This window comes from Pimephales promelas, chromosome 2 (genome assembly GCF_988280905.1).
Source record: "Pimephales promelas chromosome 2, fPimPro1.hap1.1, whole genome shotgun sequence".
Classification (NCBI taxonomy): Eukaryota; Metazoa; Chordata; class Actinopteri; order Cypriniformes; family Leuciscidae; genus Pimephales; species Pimephales promelas.
Genome location: NC_142770.1, coordinates 7,196,306 through 7,215,182, shown reverse-complemented (window position 1 = coordinate 7,215,182; position 18,877 = coordinate 7,196,306). Strand labels below are relative to the sequence as shown.

The 18,877-nt window shown below is 34.6% G+C and overlaps 4 protein-coding genes and 1 long non-coding RNA gene across 5 annotated transcripts; 1 reads left to right on the top strand and 4 right to left on the bottom strand.

Annotated features, from left to right (window-relative positions):
- Positions 1-220: 220 nt before the first annotated feature.
- Positions 221-2,487, bottom strand: LOC120486310 (uncharacterized). The gene is made up of 5 exons (XM_039682245.2): positions 2,359-2,487; positions 1,941-2,270; positions 1,620-1,751; positions 1,373-1,467; positions 221-1,022 (listed from the first exon to the last, which is right to left on the bottom strand). The coding sequence occupies exons 1-5, from the start codon at positions 2,384-2,386 to the stop codon at positions 894-896; spliced, it is 714 nt and encodes a 237-aa protein (XP_039538179.2). The 5' UTR covers positions 2,387-2,487; the 3' UTR covers positions 221-893.
- Positions 2,488-4,785: 2,298 nt separating this feature from the next.
- On the bottom strand, positions 4,786-5,371 carry LOC120486309 (uncharacterized). The gene is made up of 3 exons (XR_016169510.1): positions 5,162-5,371; positions 4,933-5,021; positions 4,786-4,826 (listed from the first exon to the last, which is right to left on the bottom strand). It is a non-coding gene; the product is annotated as an uncharacterized LOC120486309 (long non-coding RNA).
- A 29-nt stretch (positions 5,372-5,400) lies between these two features.
- Positions 5,401-6,083, bottom strand: LOC148995783 (uncharacterized). The gene is made up of 2 exons (XM_089119131.1): positions 5,838-6,083; positions 5,401-5,750 (listed from the first exon to the last, which is right to left on the bottom strand). Exons 1-2 carry the CDS (start codon positions 6,025-6,027, stop codon positions 5,401-5,403), a joined length of 540 nt encoding a protein of 179 aa, XP_088975257.1. The 5' UTR covers positions 6,028-6,083.
- An 87-nt stretch (positions 6,084-6,170) lies between these two features.
- LOC120486312 (uncharacterized) lies at positions 6,171-9,675 on the bottom strand. The gene is made up of 5 exons (XM_089134221.1): positions 9,581-9,675; positions 9,176-9,502; positions 8,109-8,216; positions 7,957-8,018; positions 6,171-7,854 (listed from the first exon to the last, which is right to left on the bottom strand). The coding sequence occupies exons 1-5, from the start codon at positions 9,606-9,608 to the stop codon at positions 7,732-7,734; spliced, it is 648 nt and encodes a 215-aa protein (XP_088990347.1). The 5' UTR covers positions 9,609-9,675; the 3' UTR covers positions 6,171-7,731.
- An 891-nt stretch (positions 9,676-10,566) lies between these two features.
- On the top strand, positions 10,567-14,345 carry use1 (unconventional SNARE in the ER 1 homolog (S. cerevisiae)). The gene is made up of 8 exons (XM_039682248.2): positions 10,567-10,723; positions 11,003-11,052; positions 11,278-11,356; positions 11,460-11,612; positions 12,477-12,492; positions 12,588-12,618; positions 12,693-12,855; positions 13,759-14,345. Exons 1-8 carry the CDS (start codon positions 10,622-10,624, stop codon positions 13,939-13,941), a joined length of 777 nt encoding a protein of 258 aa, XP_039538182.2. The 5' UTR covers positions 10,567-10,621; the 3' UTR covers positions 13,942-14,345.
- Positions 14,346-18,877: the final 4,532 nt, after the last annotated feature.

The window sequence follows — 18,877 nt, the reverse complement described above, 5'->3', positions numbered from 1 at the left end:
CTTTGTTCAAAAACAGGAAGTGTGACTTTCACCAATGTTCTCACATGACATTATAGTGATATATGCCAGCGTCTAGACATGCATGTGCTTTTCTTTCCATCTTCTACTTTGTTTGACGCATTCAGGACTTTTATTCAACGTTTCTAATGGTTTTCTGGCCTAGTTTGATGGTTTTGGTTTATCAGCTGATCAGGTTTCGAGACCAATGGCAACAATGACATAATCTTAAACCAACACTGTTTTATTCAAAACACATAATATATACACAATAACAGTAATTTAAAAACTTTTCTTATAGAAAACTTATTGGTAAAACTAATGTCAAGTTGTTAACATTAATTAATACATTAAGTGTCATGAACTAACAAACAATTTTAACAATTTAATAGTTTAGATTGTTATTTTATATAGTAGCATTTAATGTTTAAATGTACCATTGTTGATGTCAATTCATACAATTTGAAATGTTAAAAATGTATTTACGCTAACATTACACTGTAAAAACTGATCAGTTGACTTAACTTAAAAAAGTGAGGAAACCCGTTGCCTTAGAATTAAGTGACCATGCGTAATTGAAAAAATTATGTGAACAAGTAATGTGGACAATCGTCAACTTAATCATTTTAACGCAACAAGTTAAGTCAGCTGATCGCTTTTAGCAGGATTAATACAAGTATCTTTCATTGTTTTTTTTCATGTTAACGCATCAAACCTTATAGTAAACTGAAACCACATCAGTCAAGATTCTTCTGTTAAACTGTCTAAGATTACTTCGCAACATCCAACAAAATATGTATTTTAAAAATAAGTAAATAATGTGATTTAATGCAAACGGTGACGGAAACTCATTGTCCTTTACACATCCTACAAATTAACCGAGGTGTCAAACCACCTTAACAACTTTGTAGGTTCAAGTTGTGTTTAACTCTATGTCGCTTTGGCATCTGGAGAAGTGCGTAAGTGCCGTTGATCTGTTTGGGTTTTTCTTCTCTGGAATATGTTGGCAACTCGATTTCAGAATACTAGAGAACAACAAAGACGAAAATCAGGCGCTTTAGGCTCACATGTGAACAGATAATTTTGATTTTGTTAGTTATTTTCGCTATCTGGATGTTTTACTGTTGTTTAAGATGTTTCGCAACTTGTTAAAGTCACAATAAGTCACCAAGTTTCGAAACATTTTCAGCTTCTAGAAAGAAACACTAGAATGACTTGACATTTTAGCTGGAATTTTTTGACACATTTGATATATTTATCTCCTGTTTACTATAAAACACTTTCAGAGTCAGACCTTTTTTGCGTTTTTAGCTGGAAAAAAATGTCTTCTATGGACTAAAATGTCAAGTGATTCATATTGAAATGTAAGTCTTACCTGTGCGGCGTTAAAGTCCTCGAGCTGCACCGGTTCGACATTCTGACGATGTTGTCGACTTTTTGTGGGCTTCTTAAGTTTAAGTGTTAACAGACCTAAAGTCATACATTATAAAACAGTACTTGAGTACATTTCGTAGAAACTCTTCATAAAGGAATACACTTAACTTAATTTAAATACTAAGTGGAAGATTCATTTTGAACATGTTATCTTGTTTTTTATTCTACTTTTTGTACAGAAATCTCACCTATTATTGTGATAATCAGCACAAAGTTCAATATGAAGGATGTAACCGTCGGAAGATTGTCAATCGTAGGTGTTTTCTCACACTGTGGCTGATGATTTTTGTTTTCTGTTTGATTGTCATCTTGGACATTTTCTGTTTGAATAGAAAAATTGTGCATTTTTGTGTTTTTAATGCCAAATATTAAAAACCTCTGGTAGAGTTAGGCTATATGCAAGCGCATACATTACAGTAACATAGATAATAATTTGTTTTTAGATATTTTACAGCTACAAATATTTACATGTTATATGTCAGTTCTAAATGTGATTTAGAAATACTTACCAGAGATGTAAAGTCTTGTGCCATTGCTGAGCTGTAGAGGTGAGCCTGATTTTATACAATAATATATTCCTAATTCATCAATAGTTATGTTACTAATAAATAACCGGCTCAAAGTTAGTAATGAATGTTTGACTTTGAATCTTTCGTCATAGTATTGAGGGATTGTAGAATGTGATGTGAAAGTCCGCATTATCAGCGCTGGAGAATCTGTCCGTTTCTGGAAAAACCAATAAATTTCTTTTACATCAATCTGACAGTCTAAAGTCACATTTCCCCCTAAATTTACCCGTTTATCTATTAAACTCGCTGTAGTTTGACACACCAGCAGAACTGTGAAGATAAAACACACAATCAACCTTCAAAACTATCCAGTCATGTGAAGATCACAGTGAAAGTACATCGAGTAGCTTAAACTTACAGTAGAGTAAAAGCTGCGCCGTCCTCATCCTGTGGTTGTTGAGCTCATATGCTGTAAGATTCACTGAACTATGAATCTAAGCGGATGTGTGAAAAAAACTGAAAGGAAACCACCCTTGAAAAGAGGATGTAGAAGTTGAACTTGCACTGACCAAACTGTTTACCGCTTTTAAATAGGCCGAAGTCCATGAAATAAAAGTACAGTTTGTTTAGACTAATAGATTTCAAGTTTCAATTAGTTTTATATTTTATAAATACACAAGTGCTATTTTATCACCTAAACTAAATCTAATTTTACAGTTTATTAATAATAATTTTTCAAAGTACAGGTAACAATTAGCCTACATTATATATCACACTTGACTTATCACAGCTAAAAGGTCCAATTGAAAAACTTTTATCCTTTTTAGTTAGCTGGCAAATTAAGCAATCTAGGATGACCAATCAGATTTGAATGAACCGATAGATGACGCCATCTCCGATTGCATTTAATTAATGTTAATGTTGTTTTGGAAACATTTTGTTTGGTATTTGGGAGAACAGTAGAATCAAGCATAGTCAGATTTATACAATTCATTTTATTCTTTTAATGGCAAAATATTATGCTCATAAATGTAAATTTTCCTGTAAAAAAAAACTTATTTTACTTCATTCAGGAAATAAATTGAGCTTTATATTGATTCACTCCGATGAAGCAAAAACAATGAAAACATTGAAAATTTGTAATCACTTTAATACATAAAAATTAGCAATAGCCCCCTAGAGTGAAAGTGTCCCCCTAGTGTATGTCAATTGTTGATAATAAAAAAATAAAATAAAAAAACAACCCATATCAAGCTTTATCATAGTTTACGAAATAAATAGCATTTCTTGAATTGTAAATGGTTAGACACAAAAATAACCCAGACACGCGCAAAACGACACACAGAGGGATATAAGAAGCGATAGCAGCCTATGTGATCAAAATCACACACTTTAATAGTATTTATAGCTCCTAACTTAATAAAAAAAGACTGTGTGTGAGCTAAGTAATGAATACCCCAAAATGTACGTTCGTAGGCTATGCAAGTTTTTGAGGCACTGTTTAAATTAAATAAGCTACGTATTGTCACGTAGCCAATCAGCTCAAAAGCTATATTTGATCCCAAACACACCTTAAAACTAATGAATGTTCATAACTAAATTATAATATACAATGTATATTGACTAAGGTTGGCTATTTTAAACTATTTAGAGTAGTTTTTACCTCAGGGAGTCAGCCTGTGATACTTGTACCATCAGGTAGATGGCGCCGTTCCTATTTAAAGGCAATCAGAGATAAAACATTGCTCTCTCTGTCTGTGTTTATATAAACATGTAGAAGATATTTAGAAAGTCAAGAAAACTTGTAGAGGACTTAAACTGACCGCAACAGAGGAGGAAGAGCCTCGCACGGCAGACACGTGAGTCTATATTTCACTTTGAGACTCTACTTCGTCTCTAACATCTTTTGTGTTTTGGACGGAAGAAATGCATACGGTTTATAGTTATGCGAAACTATTTGTATTCAATTTATTTTTTTGATTAATGTCTTTTATTAATTATATTTTTTAAAGATTATTACACTTTTACATGTTATTTATTTCCTTAATCATTTATAGCCTAGTATATTTTATGTGTTTTGATATTTTGATTATTTCCAAATCTTTGGCGTCTCTTCTGCTGTAAATGTATTATCGAATTGATAAGGTAACGTACCTTTGTGTCGAAATATGCCTGTTTCCATCTCTGCAGACATGAGATAATGCATCTTAAAGGTATCAAAACAGGACCTCATAGCCTATCTGTTTTCCTCTATCTTTGACATTTGACCTGTCACTTGCCTCACACACCAACTTTGACAAAATTGATAAGTCTGTTTGACCTTTTCTTATCAGACTAAAACACAAGTTTAAGTTATGTAAGTTTCCAGTATAAATACTCGACGTTGCTCTTATTTTGGGTTTTATTATAAACTAATGTAGCCTACTTGATTCATTTGTTTGTCTCTATAATTTTACATTTTTACTTAATAAATTTGTATAGGCCTACTAAGTAACCATGTAACCAATACTTTTGTGTGTAGCCTATAATACATTTTGATCCACTAAGTATTAGGTTTGCTTTTAGCCATTTTCCATCATTGTGAGTTCACATAAAATAATCAAAAACCACTTATTATTCAGAAATGTATTCTTTTATTAATTTACTTATAAAGGCAAGAACAAAGAGAAGCAATGAAAAGATAGCCCTATTTCAAATTTTGTATTATACATACAATCTATAACATCAGTCAATATAAAACAAACAACAATCAAGCTAATAATATTTTACTGAATATATTTCTGTTAGACTGTAAGAGGGGATTCACTCTTGATCAGGTTTGCCTGGGCTTTTTTTTCCAAAAGTCTTGTTGGTCGAACGGGACAGACGAAACTCCACTTCAGAAAACTATGGAAATAATTTTTTCAAAATAATAATAATAATTAGCTGCTAATGTTCATGTAGAATTGAGTTTTTTATTGATAAAGATAGTTGAATTATAGGTGTGTTTTACCTCTTCGTCATTTGTGCTGTAAAGCTGCTCCAGTTCCTCATCTTGATATTGTTGGTGTGTTTTCTTACACACTTTGATCTGCAATACACCTAAAATACCAACAACATTTCTGTTTAAACATTATACAATTGATCACTAAAGGAGTGTAGCATGCAGCTTTTAAAAGAAAGATATTTTATATTAGACCTATATATTGTTTTATTTTATAGATATAACCCTGAAATCTCACCTATTATTGCCAAAAACATCACAATGCTCAGTATGAAGTACAAAATCATCGGAGTTTGCTGTGCATTCATACTTTGTGAGTCATTGTTCACTTCTATCTGATTCTGATCTTGAAGATATCCTGTTAAGAACAGTAAATACAACAGTTTTGTGTTATTAACATCAAACATGCATTAACATTACACAGAGATTATAACAATAAATGTTGAAATACAACTTTGATACATAATGTGCATGATTTTAGATAATTGTATACTTACCAGAGATGTAAAGTCTGGTGCCATTGCTGAGCTGTAGAGCTGGGCCTATTTTTGCACAATAATATATTCCTAATTCATCAATAGTTATGTTACTAATAAATAACCCGCTGAAAGTTAGTGATGAATATTTGACCATGAATCTTTTTTCATAGAATTGAGAAGATGCACGATGTGATGTGAAAGTCCGCATTATCAGCACTGGAGAATCTGTCCGTTTCTGGAAAACCCAATAAATGTCTTTTACATCAATATGACAGTCAAAAGTCACATTTCCCGCTAAATTCACCCGTATATCTCTTAAACTCGCTGTAGTTTGACACACCAGCAGAACTGTGAAGATAAAACACACAATCAACCTTCAAAACTATCCAGTCATGTGAAGATCACAGTGAAGTACATCGAGTAGCTTAAACTTACAGTAGAGTAAAAGCTGCGCCGTCCTCATTCTGTGAGTGTTTAATTTATATCCAATAAAATATTTTAGTTTGAATCTGAGCAGAAGTGTTAATGCAGAAAAAAATAGGACACCAGCAAACACACTTAATAGCGAAGAAGACAAGGATATCTGAGGTCGGATGCGTTGATGTTTTCCACAGCGTGTGACCATGTACACGATCTTAACATATAAACCAGATCAGAGTTGAAACCGACTAACCCACAGCTGTGAGAAAACACACTCAGAGTGGATGAATGCAGTGAGACGATCAAGACACGATAAACCAGAAGACACTGCACTCGGCATTACACACGTCAAGTTTTACCAGTCAAATGTCCAGTCAAGGCCTTTTTATTGACACTGAAATATGTTAATAAACTCTGGATATTAACACACACACATACACTTTACGTAACATTAATGTTCTGTTCATCAAACATCAGTCAATCTAAGAATATTTTACGCTCATTCATTATTTAGCAGAATATACTTCTATTAGATTGTACGAGATGATTTACTCTTGATTATGTTTGTCATGGTTTTTGAAATCCACTTCAGAAAACCACAGAATGGTTTTAAAAAAAACTTAAGTTAGTTTCTAATGTCTGTAGAAAGATTTTTCATCATGTTAACTCATTCAGTTGATTGAATTAGAGATGTGTTTTACCTCATCCTCATTTCTGTGGTAAAATGGTTACAGATCTGCAATGGGCTATATGCACTCATAAGTTCCGCATTTGACGCAAGGATGCTCGTCCATTTCCGGTTGGGGAGATTAAAGCGGAGGAAAACCGAGGAAAACGGGATTATGGCAGCGTCTTCAAAATTTACTGTCCTCCCGTCTTTGAAACGAAACGTACATACGTTTAGATGTAATTTTATGTATAGTTATGTTTATTTAATATAATTTTAAAAAGAAGGGGTGTCTGTTTTATCTGTTTTTGTGACTAACGTTTCTTTAGTATAACCATGGAGTATAAAATTCAATATAAATTCTCGGTATTGCATTGTACTCTACGATCGGTGGAAGTTATCGAGCATCCTTAAACCTTTACCGGAAATACCGCCGTGCATAGAGCCCCGATTAAAGTACAGCAACATTTCTGATTAATCCGTTATAAAGTTCACCACAAGGATTGAAGCTGTCAGGGTCCTGATGTGTTTTGTACTTTTGTTCATTTGTGTTGTTTTTCCCCTGTCATTTGTCTCCATGGTTACTGATTGATTAGCTGCACCTGATGTTGTTTTGCTTGATTAGTTCAATGTTATTTAAAGCTAACTCTTAGCTAAAAACACTTAGTTCTTTCAAAAACATATGTGCTCATTAATGTATATTTACTTCGTTCAAGTTATAAAGTATTCTCGTGAGTGTATAATATATACCATTAAAAATACATACGGGTAAGGGGTTCTAATGTCGGTCGCCATGTTGCCCTCCATCTTGAAAGTACATTAGCCAAAGAGGGACATACCCGTTAATTCAAGCTTTGCCTTTCGCGTTTACGTTTGAGTTAACACTCATGGACGAGGTCGAACTGGAAGCCATGTTAATCTTGGACTACATTGGCCACTGTAAGAGTTAAAACGAAATCGGAATTGAGAGGAACACTGGATGGTCATATAACTTTTCACCGCTAGATGGGGGTAAAAATCACACAGTGTAGCTTTAAGGTAAAAAACTGCATAGAGCTGCTTTAAAAGTAATATACACTACATACAATTTCACTTAATTAATAGCAACTCAGAAAGAGACATAATCAACTACATTACAAAGTTCATAAATTCTCAGGTCAAAGGTTGTAAAACTTGATTGACATTTTAATGTTAAAATCAGCACATAATTCTGATCATTAGAATCGAACAGCAATCAATCTTTCAGTATGTTGCTATTTCATATTCAGAAGATGGCAGCACTTCTAGATATTCATGATCGGTCAGTGGATCCTGAGGAACTGCAGTGCCGTTGGTCCGAATGGATGTTGTTCTTCTGCCTAAAATCTAAATGAATGAAAGGAAAAAAATATACATTAGCTGCTAATTCTCATTTATAACTGAACTGAACTGAATTATTAATATAAACAGCAAAAAGGCATGTCTTACCTGCTGAGAATTTACATATCTAGGAATTTTCTTAGACATTTTACGGTTCATAATTACTAAACCTAAAACCAAAAAATATACTCTGATTAAATGCTGTCAAAATTAATTGACAAATGTAATAATAATGTAATTTTAAAATAAATTGTACTCACCTATCACAGCAGCAAACAGCACAACCATCAGCAGGGTGAACATGACGATCAGGATCTGATTTTGTTGGGGATTCTTTTGCTCTGGTTCATCTGGACCTTGGGGGGCTTCTGTGTTATTGTAAAAAGTTTTATCATTTACAGATAATTTGGATAGTTTGGTTATTTAATCTTTTTGTAATGCATCCTTGCCATTTAGATTGCAAAATAACTTTGCATAAATAACATTATTATTATTAGAAACATAATTATGATTATATAACAATCTCCGATACATACTGTATTTTATATCGGATATTTCGATACATACCGCCCTCTTGAGATGCATCTTTTAAAAAAGCCAAGTATCTTATTTCATTTGTTGTTTGAATTGTATTGGAAATAATTATTTAACCCTCTGATGGTCTTCCTTTATGAGTCACGTCCTGGGCCTTCCTGGTAAGAAGTGGCAGGAGGCCTAAAAATGAAACTTCTTCCATCCCAGTAAAACCAATGCAATTTATTTTTGTTTTATAATATTTACTCTTTTTAATTTAGTATTTTGATACAATTTGATTGAATTTATTAATATTTATGCAATATTTATGGTCTATTTTTTCAATGGAAATATATATATATATATATATTATTACTATTTTTTTTTAATATTAATGCAGTATTTTTGTTTAATATAGAGTCTAGGCCTTCAGAAAAAAAATCTTTTCTTATTTTAAAAAAATGTAAAATAAATAAATAAATAAACAATTTTGATTTTTTGTGTTTTTTGTCAATTGCCCATTCATTTCCTATGGGGGTCATTTTTGACCAAAGACCAAAATCGTGACTAATTTTTTTACGACCACTTAGCATGCTCGGATCATGACCTCAATTTTATTTTATTTTTTCACATACCAAACGCCAAAAAAAAAAAGTCACCAAGTATCAGAACCTTCAGATGAAGCTGCAATTTTTAATAATTCAAAACAGAAAATTATTCGGTCAGAAGTGACTGAGGACCATCAGAGGGTTAAAATAACAACAACAATAATATAGCTCTCAGTTGTGTGAATATATCACAGTTTTATGCTTACCAGTGGTGTCCAGTCTCATACCGTCACTGATCTGAAGATCCCAGCCTGGTTTTATACAGTAATAAGTTCCTAAATCATCAACAGTGACAGTATTGATAATTAATTGGCTCCTGCTTCCCTCTGAAAATTTGTTGCGGAATTTTTCGTCGTGATATTCAGGATTTTCAGATCCAAACGTGCGCATTATCATCACTGGACGAACTGATGGTTTTATCACAAACCAAATAACAGCTTTTAATTTGAACTCACAAGCTAAAGTCACTCTCTGTCCTAAAGTCACCTGTTGATCAGAGACACCTTCTGTGTGTTGAGGACACACAAACACACCTGAATGAACAGAAAACACACCATTCAGATTATCTGATCATGACTGATCACATTTAATCACACATGAAATAAACTTACAGAGGAGTGAAAGCAGCAGAGTCTTCATTCTGTGATCTTGTTAAATGTGTTCAGGTTAAACTTGGGTGGAGATTGAGGATGTGTGTAACTTTAAATGATGAAATTTACCCTTACACTGACCTTGTTGTTGTTTTACCACCATTGATCGAAGTGTAAGTGATGGAGAACTTATAGGCCTAAATATACATCTTAATATAATTTCTTTCTAAATCAGTTGACATTGTTTTAATTTTAAGTAATCTAATAATAATGGAAGTAGCTAGAACATATATATTTTTTTGGAAATGGGAGTAGATCATGTCGGTTTGCGTAATTTCTTGGAGATTCATCAAGTTCTTTTTATAGATGTGAAGAATAACTTTCCAGTTACTTTCCAGACCAAATAAAGAGACACCAACAAAACTGAACAACAGCTTTAGTTAGTTATTTTCATTAATAACTTTCTGATATTAATCATGAATCAACTTAGCACTTCTTAATTTTCTTCAACAACAAAAAAGACTCTGGCAAAAGAGTTTGATGTTGATCACATTCCTTTGTTGACTCATATTTATGTTTAACTGGATATTGATTAACGAAATGTAGATGTGATGCATGTTCCCTGTTTTTTTTTTTTTTTTTTTTTTTTTTTTAAGTGTATTTTTTGTTCCAGCTGTTCACATCCTGTGTTAACTGTTTTACTTTACGTCATTTGCTTACAACTGAGAATTTTTTCCTTTTGATTTTTCTCACGTACAGATGAAAAAAAAAATTCCACGTGATCTGAAAAAGTGTACGGTTACGCTTGACGTCACCCCTGGCCTACATCTTCGGAGACCTTTTAGAAAATATAATATAAACCTTTGCTCACTGAAATGATGCAAGTCACTTTTATACTTGTTGTTTGCTTACTGTCGACATTTGCAATATATATTGCATCAAGTGACTCTTAATTTGCCGTAAGTTACCACCCGCACTCTGGATACGTAAAGCTTTCCTGCGTCACCTAGAAGGACTCTTAATTTGTCGCTCGGTGCGCGACTTCCGCTTTGAGTGTCAAATATGGCCACGTCCAGACTAGAGATCAATTTCATCAGGTTATTATCACGCTGTGAATCTCTGGCTTCAGAGAAAAGAGGCGAGACAGAATGGAGACTAGAAAAGGTAATTCAAAACAACATTACATTTACGTTTAATCATCTGCGTTTGAAGTTAATATTTTAATTTTACAAAAGAGAATTCTCTGCATGAAAACAGCAAAGCAACAATACCAACCTCATTCATACCGGTTTATGAATTACGTGTCATTAACAATACAATCATTCGTATTAATGAATCACACACTAGAATGAGTTCATTGCTTATTTGCTCACTGTCTTCTTAACTGTATGTCTCAATGCAGTATTTATAAAATCATTAACAGGTTTTTTTTTCTTTTTTAAGTATGTTGGTGCTCTGGAGGAGATGCTTGTAGCCCTTAAAAAGAGTTCAAGGTATGTTTATATAACATTTCAGGCAATAATGTGTCACAAATCATAATTATAAACCATTTTGACATTTATTGTGTGAAAATGTTTGTCAATTCTTACATGAAACTCATGATGATGTTGAGATTAACAAAACAGACAGCTAGTAGTTGTTTTCTTATATTTGTGAAACATCTCAGACTGTGCTATAGACACTACTACAAACATTATATTTATTTCTGATTCTCCTAGCAAACCAACACCGGAAATACTGACAGACTACAACCGCAAGGTGGAATTCCTGAAGGGTCTCTTGGAGGCAGACAAACTGGTCAGTCATTTTATTATTTGTTCACTGCGTGATCAATGACAATAGGCAGAAAATGCATCATGCTTATCATATTACAGTAAAGAAATGTATTGTTTGCTTTTAGCCATCTCCAGCAGAGAAGTCTTTAGCGAATCAGTTTCTGGCACCTGGACGGACACCTACGATATCCAGCGAGAGAACGCCGGCCAGTAAGACGGTGCACATACAGAGTAAAGCGAGATGTGCTGAAGAAATGAGGAAGGAACTAATGGGCACCGTATGACTCTTACCTCTTTACACCACAAATGTACTTTTTATACATTCATGGATTTTTTTGGTTATATGATATTTGTAACAATAAAACATTTTACTCTCATAAAGCCAAAAACTACCAAAACATCCTTCAAACAAGAACTTTACAAAACAAAAACACATAATTGTATTATAGCTATGCTAGTACTGTGTAATTAATCGCATCTAACATAAACGTTTGTAAATATATATCTAAACTTTTGTTAGATATGATTAATTATGATTAGGGCTCTCAAACGATTAACCGCATCCAAAATAAAAGTTTGTGTTTACATAATATATGTGGGTGCACAGTGTATAATTATTTTATATTTATAAATACACACACATGCATGTATATATTTAAGAAATATTTTCATGTAAATACTGTATATAGATTGATTTATAATATATATATAAATATTTCATATATAAATAATTTTTTTTCTGAAATATACATGCATGTATATGTGTATATAAAATAATTATACACCGTGCACCCACGTATATTATGTAAACACAAACTTTTATTTTGGATGCGATTAATTGCGATTAACCGTTTGACAGCCCTAATTATGATTAATCAATCTGACGGCACTTTTGCATAAATCAAGCAACAAAATTGTCAAAAAACAAGTCTTAACTCTTATTTTAGTGTCATTGATATACCATTGTATTTTAATTTTTAATAAGTATATATATTATATTACTTTATTTTAGCTTAATTATTTCTAATAAACAAATGGTTTTCTATATTCTCTTTCATTTAATGTTTATTTTGCAAGTAGCAATGTTTTTTTAAATAGTTAGTGTCATTGTTAACGACTCTTCTCTTTCCTCTTCTTGGTAGGGTGTGTCAAATTCTGGTAAGCTGTGTTTTATGTTTTAATTTAAATGCTACGTTTTAAGAAATTAAATTACAAATATTGATTGTGCATTTTTCTCTGTTCTTGATGGTTAGGTTCACTGGAGACGGATCTCAGACACAGAAAGTAGGTTATGCTGTCGTTGATTTCTATTGAACCACACGTGGATGGCATTGGGTTAATTTCTCCTCATTTCTCAGGAGTTTTCCTGTAGACGAGCGACAGTCGGCGACAGAGCTGGACGCTATTCTACAGCATCATAACAATCTCCAGGAGAAACTGGCCGATGACATGCTGAACCTCGCTCGCAACCTGAAGAACAACTCGCTCGCGGCTCAGAACATCATAAAGCAGGACAACCAGGTCTCATATTTTTCTTATCTCCCTTAAATTTATTATTACCAGCTCAAATGGAACAAAAAAAGGAATGCTATTTTTAATACTCAATTTATAAAAAATATGTGTATATATGAAAGAAATGTTTTTTAATTCTATTTTTTTTTTAAATCAGCATATTCAAGCTTTTTATTATTATTATTATGATTATTATTAGATGCCATTGATTTGTTTCAAAGTAAGTCACTGTAATAAAGACCATGTATAAAATGTAAAGCAGCAGCTTGAAGAGGTTGTTCGTGGAATATTTGTTGTGTGACCACTAGAGGGCAGCAGCATATTAGTGTAGTTTTACACCCACTAGTGTGGATTTTAAAGGGATAGTTCACCCAAAAATGTAAATTCTGTCATTTATTCACCCTCAAGTTGTTCCAAACCTGTAAGAGTTTCTTTCTCCGGTTGAACACAAAAGAAGATGTTTTGAAGAATGTTTATAGCGTTTGACTTCAATGTAGGAAAAAAAAATTAAAACTATATAAATGCTGTTCGTTTTCTCACACAAACCGCTCGTTTCGTGTCTTAGGCCATCAATGTGTACTTACATTTACGAGTCATTAAATCATGTTTAATTTGGACTTCGCTGTGCATGCTCTTTGAGGTGGTGACCATAGACCTCCATTATATGACTGATAGACATGAACGGTTTGACCTAAAAATAAAAAATATTGAAAATACTGTGGAAACAAAGACACCTACATCTTGGATGCCTTTGAGGTAAGCTAAAACATACCAAAAATTAATTCAAAGTGAACTATCCCTTTAATGGTGAGTAAATGTGACAGAATTTTCACTACTAGGTGAACTCGCCCTTCTTAAAATAGTCTCCTCAATAGCATTGAACATACTGTAAAATGTCCTCCTCCTTTTTAGACCCTCACTCAGTCCATGCGTCAGGCCGACATGAACTTCGAGAAGCTGAAGACCGAGTCGGATCGCCTGGAACAGCACGCCAAGAAATCCGTCAACTGGTTCCTGTGGCTGATGCTGATCTTGGTCTCCTTCACGTTTATCAGCATGATCCTGTTCATAAGACTGTTCCCGAGACTCAGATGATGATCGTCATCGTTAGATGTGCTAGATTTACTTTATCTAATAACCGCAGGTTTACGTGTAGACACTAGCCAATGGCCATAGAGTTGAATGACAGCCTCAATCTCTCGATGTCATTCCCGTGAAAATCCACATTACCTGCATGCCTGTCATGAAGAATTCCAGTTGAATCCCTGGGACGCAGCTAATTCTAAATTACCATCAAAAACACGTTGTTCGCTAAAATGAACGGTAAGTCTATCGGCCATTTTATTTACAACTTATAAAATGCTTGTACTAATTTTGAGACGCGCATTTTGGGTGCTTACAAAGTTTTCCCTGAATTGTCACTGTTCCCAAAATAAAGGTTCTGTTTAATATACAGATATGGCTAAATATGATCACGTTTATGATCTGAGTTGATCCGTTTTCTCATGCTAAAAACGAACCGAGCTGTTTTAAGGTCCAGTCGACTTGTCCAGGCTTGCCGTGTCAATCAGGAAAATGTTCTGGCAAGCATGCAGGAAGTATTTTTACTAGTCGGAAGCACAGATGGATACTGTCTTCTCCACCCAGAGTGTACATGCTCCATATTTAGCTGCTAAAGATCTATTTGTGCTTGTTCCCTATATAGCACACGGAGTGTTAAGTAGTGCTCCGATAGACGTGTTTGTTCAACTGTGCAGCTCTTTTAATGGATCTATTAATGTTCATCTGAAACGGACGGTTATTGATCATTTTTATGTCCTTGTGTTTTTGTTTGCTCCTTTGATTGATTCACATGTGAAGAAAAAAACAGCATATTATTTTAATAAAACGAATTGCAGTCCTCCTATACTTGGTGTTTAATTTGATGTTTTATAAAAAAAAATAAAAAAAAAATCACAAGTAGACCTACATTGTGGCTATGGTGCTGTGTCACATCCACCTTTGTACGGCAAAATCAAGTCAAATCAACAGGAACCCACGTGATCTGGAATTTCGACTGAGGATGAATGGTTTTCCCACGCATGATGTCACGTCAAATCGTCGTATTGACAACCAATAGAACGTTTTATGTTTATAATAGTTTATATTCCTCATAATTATTTCTTTTTAGGCCTAAATAGTTTCTTATTTTATATTTTTTGCTTTTTTTTATACTTTAAAGGTGGTAAGCTATTTTCGGAGAGGCTAACAATAGAGTGCTGAAGTGACGTCGTCACTTTACGACAACTCGGAAGCTAGCGGCGCACGGGCTATGCGCACGGGACTTTTTGAATAGACGTTTGGAAAATCGCAAAAAATAAGATTTGTGTTCAACATAGAGTTGTGACCCTTACACGTTTTACACGTATCAAGATATGTACAAGTTAATCCAAAATTCATACATTTTGAAGCTTATATAAAGTTTTAAAAACACACAAGCAGACACAATAAAGTTTTAAAAAAACACAAACGGGTTATAACTGTGTGTATGTCATAGATCAAAACGTGAAAAATATTTAGAGGCTTTGTTCACCACAGACCTTATTTCAGGCGATTTAGCAAAAACCCATTAAAAAAATCCCATAGACTTTAGAGCGAGGGAACCAGTAGTGCTAAAATGCTAACTCACTTCCGCGTTTTGGCCTACAGAATGACGTCGTAACTTCGGCACTCTAGCAAGCTCGCTATGAAAGGATCCGTCCCTTCAGAGTGTCTCCAAAGACACTTCTTCTTCAAAACACATGAACGCGCACAGTCGGGAGCAAACAAAAGCGTCTCCAGAGGTGGCGTTAAACCTCCTCATGTTTCAAAGAGCACAACATTAATAATGAACATAAACAACTTAGAGCTGTACCACCTGACTGTTGCAGATTCATTTCAGCGTTGAAAACATATATTCGAGTCACGCCTCAAGTGTAATCATGGGTTTCCATCTATTCTAAATGATGTAAAGGCAGCATAAGCTTGTTAAGGTGACTGCGGTTTTGTTTGCGTGTTCAATGACTGACATCTGTCTAACTTCGTTATATGAAACGTGGTGATGTCTGCGCGGAGGTAATACACGTTGACAGGCAGGTAGGACATCAATAGAGCCGTTCCTCCAATCATTGCATTCGGTCCGGATGCAATGATTGGACGAACATTTTATGGTTATACGCCTTCCACAGACAATATGTATACAAGACCAGTTCAATTTATTGATTGCTATTATGGTGTGAAGAGATTTTCAGCCAGCATAACAAAAAAAATATTTCTGGAAGAAATCGCCTATGCCTTCAACGTTATTGAATTGCAATGTGGCAACATGCCTTAGCTTAGCTAATAAATCCCTGACCACTGATGGTAGAAATTACTTTTTTGTGGTCAAAACATTAAGATTTGTGACACAGACAGTGGTGTTCAATAAACCAAACCTGAGAAGATTTCTCTTGAGTAAAAAAAGTGCGACAATTTGCCCCAGTCATAAAAACTTTGCTTTTGCTAGGCACATCTGCACTTCATCAGGTAATATTACGTCTTTTAAAAACTATTTTATGTTCGGAAAAAACGCTGATGTACACGGAAATTTATGTACTTTGGAATAATGTTCTTTATGACCCCTGTTGTTGTTAGCTTAGCAGTCCCCTAATGCATCATAAATCATAGTTACTTTGACACAAGACTCCCGTGGACCCAAAGGCCTAATTTTTCCAAAACCAGGTCGATCCACCTTTGAAGTAAAGCGAGCAGATAAAGTAGCTGTGAGCTTTAATTTCGCGGTTCCTGACAGGGAAAAGCTCTGATCCAGGCCGCGGGTTAGCTGAGGCGAAGGGATTGAAGCGACACCTCCGCCGCGCCGCGGGCCTCCGCTCAACCCCCTGGGAACCCAGCAGGTGCTGCAGAGTTCCTGGAAACCGCTCAAGTTCACTGAGATTAAGACACAATAAACCCGCCTTCTCGGTAGATCTTTAACCGTAACATGGAACAGCTTTTACTTGATTAATTTGAGGAAAAAAAATGGATTAAATCGTGTCATTTTTGGTCACGATTGTATAAGCGCTGCCAAGCCGATGTTTTGATCCAGCATGTGGTATCTTCCCAAGGTCGATTCTGACGTCAAGTGTTTTGTGCAACATTAACAATTGAAACATCAAGGTCAAACTTGTCCCACGGATGGATAGGGACCGGTTTGCGCACAACTTTCCACGATTGTTTACGAGTCGTTTACTGAGGCAAGACATTTTCATGTCGGGTTTATGCTAAGTTTTGAAGCAAGTAGACAGTTCTGTGGTGTGTGGAGGGCTTGTTTAAAACAAAGCTGTTGCAACATGTCCCAGCAGGAAGTGCAGTGTGGGAACGCTCTTCTGCTTTGATCCTCGCAGGAGGAGTCGCTATAATTACGCCGTTGGTCCTCCAGGATGGGTGGTATGGGGGATCTGCCCTCCTGTAAACACTAATGGTGGACAACACAGAGGAAGTTGTTCAGGAAGCTGTTTGGTTACCTGGTTTCTCGTTCTTTCCTCCTTGGTGTTGTGGTAAATAACCTCTTCTGTTCTGAAACTGTATTGGCCAAGTCACTAATCTTATCTAGTTGGATCTTGCGGATGTTTTGTTTATGGTTATGTGACATTTTAGATACACTCACCAGCTACTTTAAAAAAAAACTTAAAGGAGTAGTTAAAAAAAAAAAAACTTTTGCTGATAATTTACTCACCCCCATGTCATCCAAGATGTCCATGTCTTTCTTTCTTCAGTCAAAAAGAAATTAACGTTTTTTAAGAAAACATTCCATTTTTCTCCATATAATGGACTTCAATGGGAACCAAATGGTTCAAGGTCCAAAAGACAGTTTCAGTGCAAACTGTTCAAAGGGCTTTAAACGACCTCAGACGATGAATAAGGGTCTTATCAAACGAAACGATCACTCATTTTTATAAGCAAAAATACTCGCCTTGCTCTGTTCTGTGATGAGCGTTCGTGACTCTCCTTTTCGAACTCATTCATCAAAATGAAAATGTAATTTAATGAAAAATTACATAAAATTTTATTCGGAACTAACAAATCGAACTTCTCGATCAACGGTTCATAAAAATTTGGCCATCCCGAAAAGATCATCCGCCTTTGCACAGACAGCTTATTCATTTAAAACTATAAAACAATGGAATCAACTCCCCTACCATTTAAAGCTGTCTGCAGATGTGAACCATTTTTCTAAAAACTTAAAGAAATACATACTTGAGAACCAGCTGTGTCAGCATCAGTGCGTTTAATGTATACATTGTGAGTAGAGATGGTCCTTTGAATATGTTATCTCTTTTTGTATCTGATTGTTTTTATATGATTGTCATAGACTAATATGTGTAGCTATATTACTATTGATAGTTGTTTTGCAATGTTCTAATGTCTTAAATTGTGTGCACCTGCCCGGGGACTGCGGATAAAAAACTAGCTTAGGCTAACTCTGGCACAAAGCATCTCTTCGCAAGACTAATGTATCTTGTGCATTGTCCCTGATAAATAAATAAAGGAGAAAAAAAATCAACAAATCTTTTTCATGATTCGAAGGGTTCCTTTGTCTGGAGTCGTTTAAAGCCCTTTGAAGCTGCACTGAAACTCTCACTTGGACCTTGAACATTTTGGTTCCCATTGAAGTCCATTATATGAAGAAAATTCTGGAATGTTTTCATCAAAAACCTTAATTTCTTTTCGACTGAAGAAATAAAGACATGGACATCTTGGATGACATGGTGGTGAGTAAATTCAGCAAAAGTTTTTTTTAAAGTTACATAAATGTTACATAATTTTCTCAAGTATGCATGAAGTTTATGTACTTAATCATTTTAAGGCAATGGGTTTCCTCACTTTTTTTAAGTTTAGTCAACTGATCACTTTTTACTGTGCAGGTACACCTTACTAGTTGCCTTACGAACTGCCTTAATTCTTCATGACATCAATTCAGTAAGGAGCTAGAAACATTGATAGCATCAATAGCATTTGTCGGCTGCACAATCAC

Bases quoted from the DNA above. Each gene is read 5' to 3' on its own strand.
- LOC120486310 (XM_039682245.2), bottom strand. From the start codon at position 2,386: ATGAGGACGGCGCAGCTTTTACTCTACT. The intron at 1,752-1,940 runs GTAAGTATTTCT...CTATTCAAACAG, and splicing joins CACAAGACTTTACATCTCTG to AAAATGTCCAAGATGACAAT. The intron at 1,023-1,372 runs GTAAGACTTACA...GTTGTTCTCTAG, and splicing joins AGGACTTTAACGCCGCACAG to TATTCTGAAATCGAGTTGCC.
- LOC148995783 (XM_089119131.1), bottom strand. From the start codon at position 6,027: ATGGTCACACGCTGTGGAAAACATCAACGCATCCGACCTCAGATATCC. The intron at 5,751-5,837 runs GTAAGTTTAAGC...TTATCTTCACAG, and splicing joins GGCGCAGCTTTTACTCTACT to TTCTGCTGGTGTGTCAAACT.
- LOC120486312 (XM_089134221.1), bottom strand. From the start codon at position 9,608: ATGAAGACTCTGCTGCTTTCACTCCTCT. The intron at 9,503-9,580 runs GTAAGTTTATTT...CTGTTCATTCAG, and splicing joins TCTGCTGCTTTCACTCCTCT to GTGTGTTTGTGTGTCCTCAA. The intron at 8,217-9,175 runs GTAAGCATAAAA...ACAATAACACAG, and splicing joins TATGAGACTGGACACCACTG to AAGCCCCCCAAGGTCCAGAT.
- use1 (XM_039682248.2), top strand. From the start codon at position 10,622: ATGGCCACGTCCAGACTAGAGATCAATTTCATCAGGTTATTATCACGC. The intron at 11,357-11,459 runs GTCAGTCATTTT...GTTTGCTTTTAG, and splicing joins TCTTGGAGGCAGACAAACTG to CCATCTCCAGCAGAGAAGTC. The intron at 12,856-13,758 runs GTCTCATATTTT...CCTCCTTTTTAG, and splicing joins TCATAAAGCAGGACAACCAG to ACCCTCACTCAGTCCATGCG.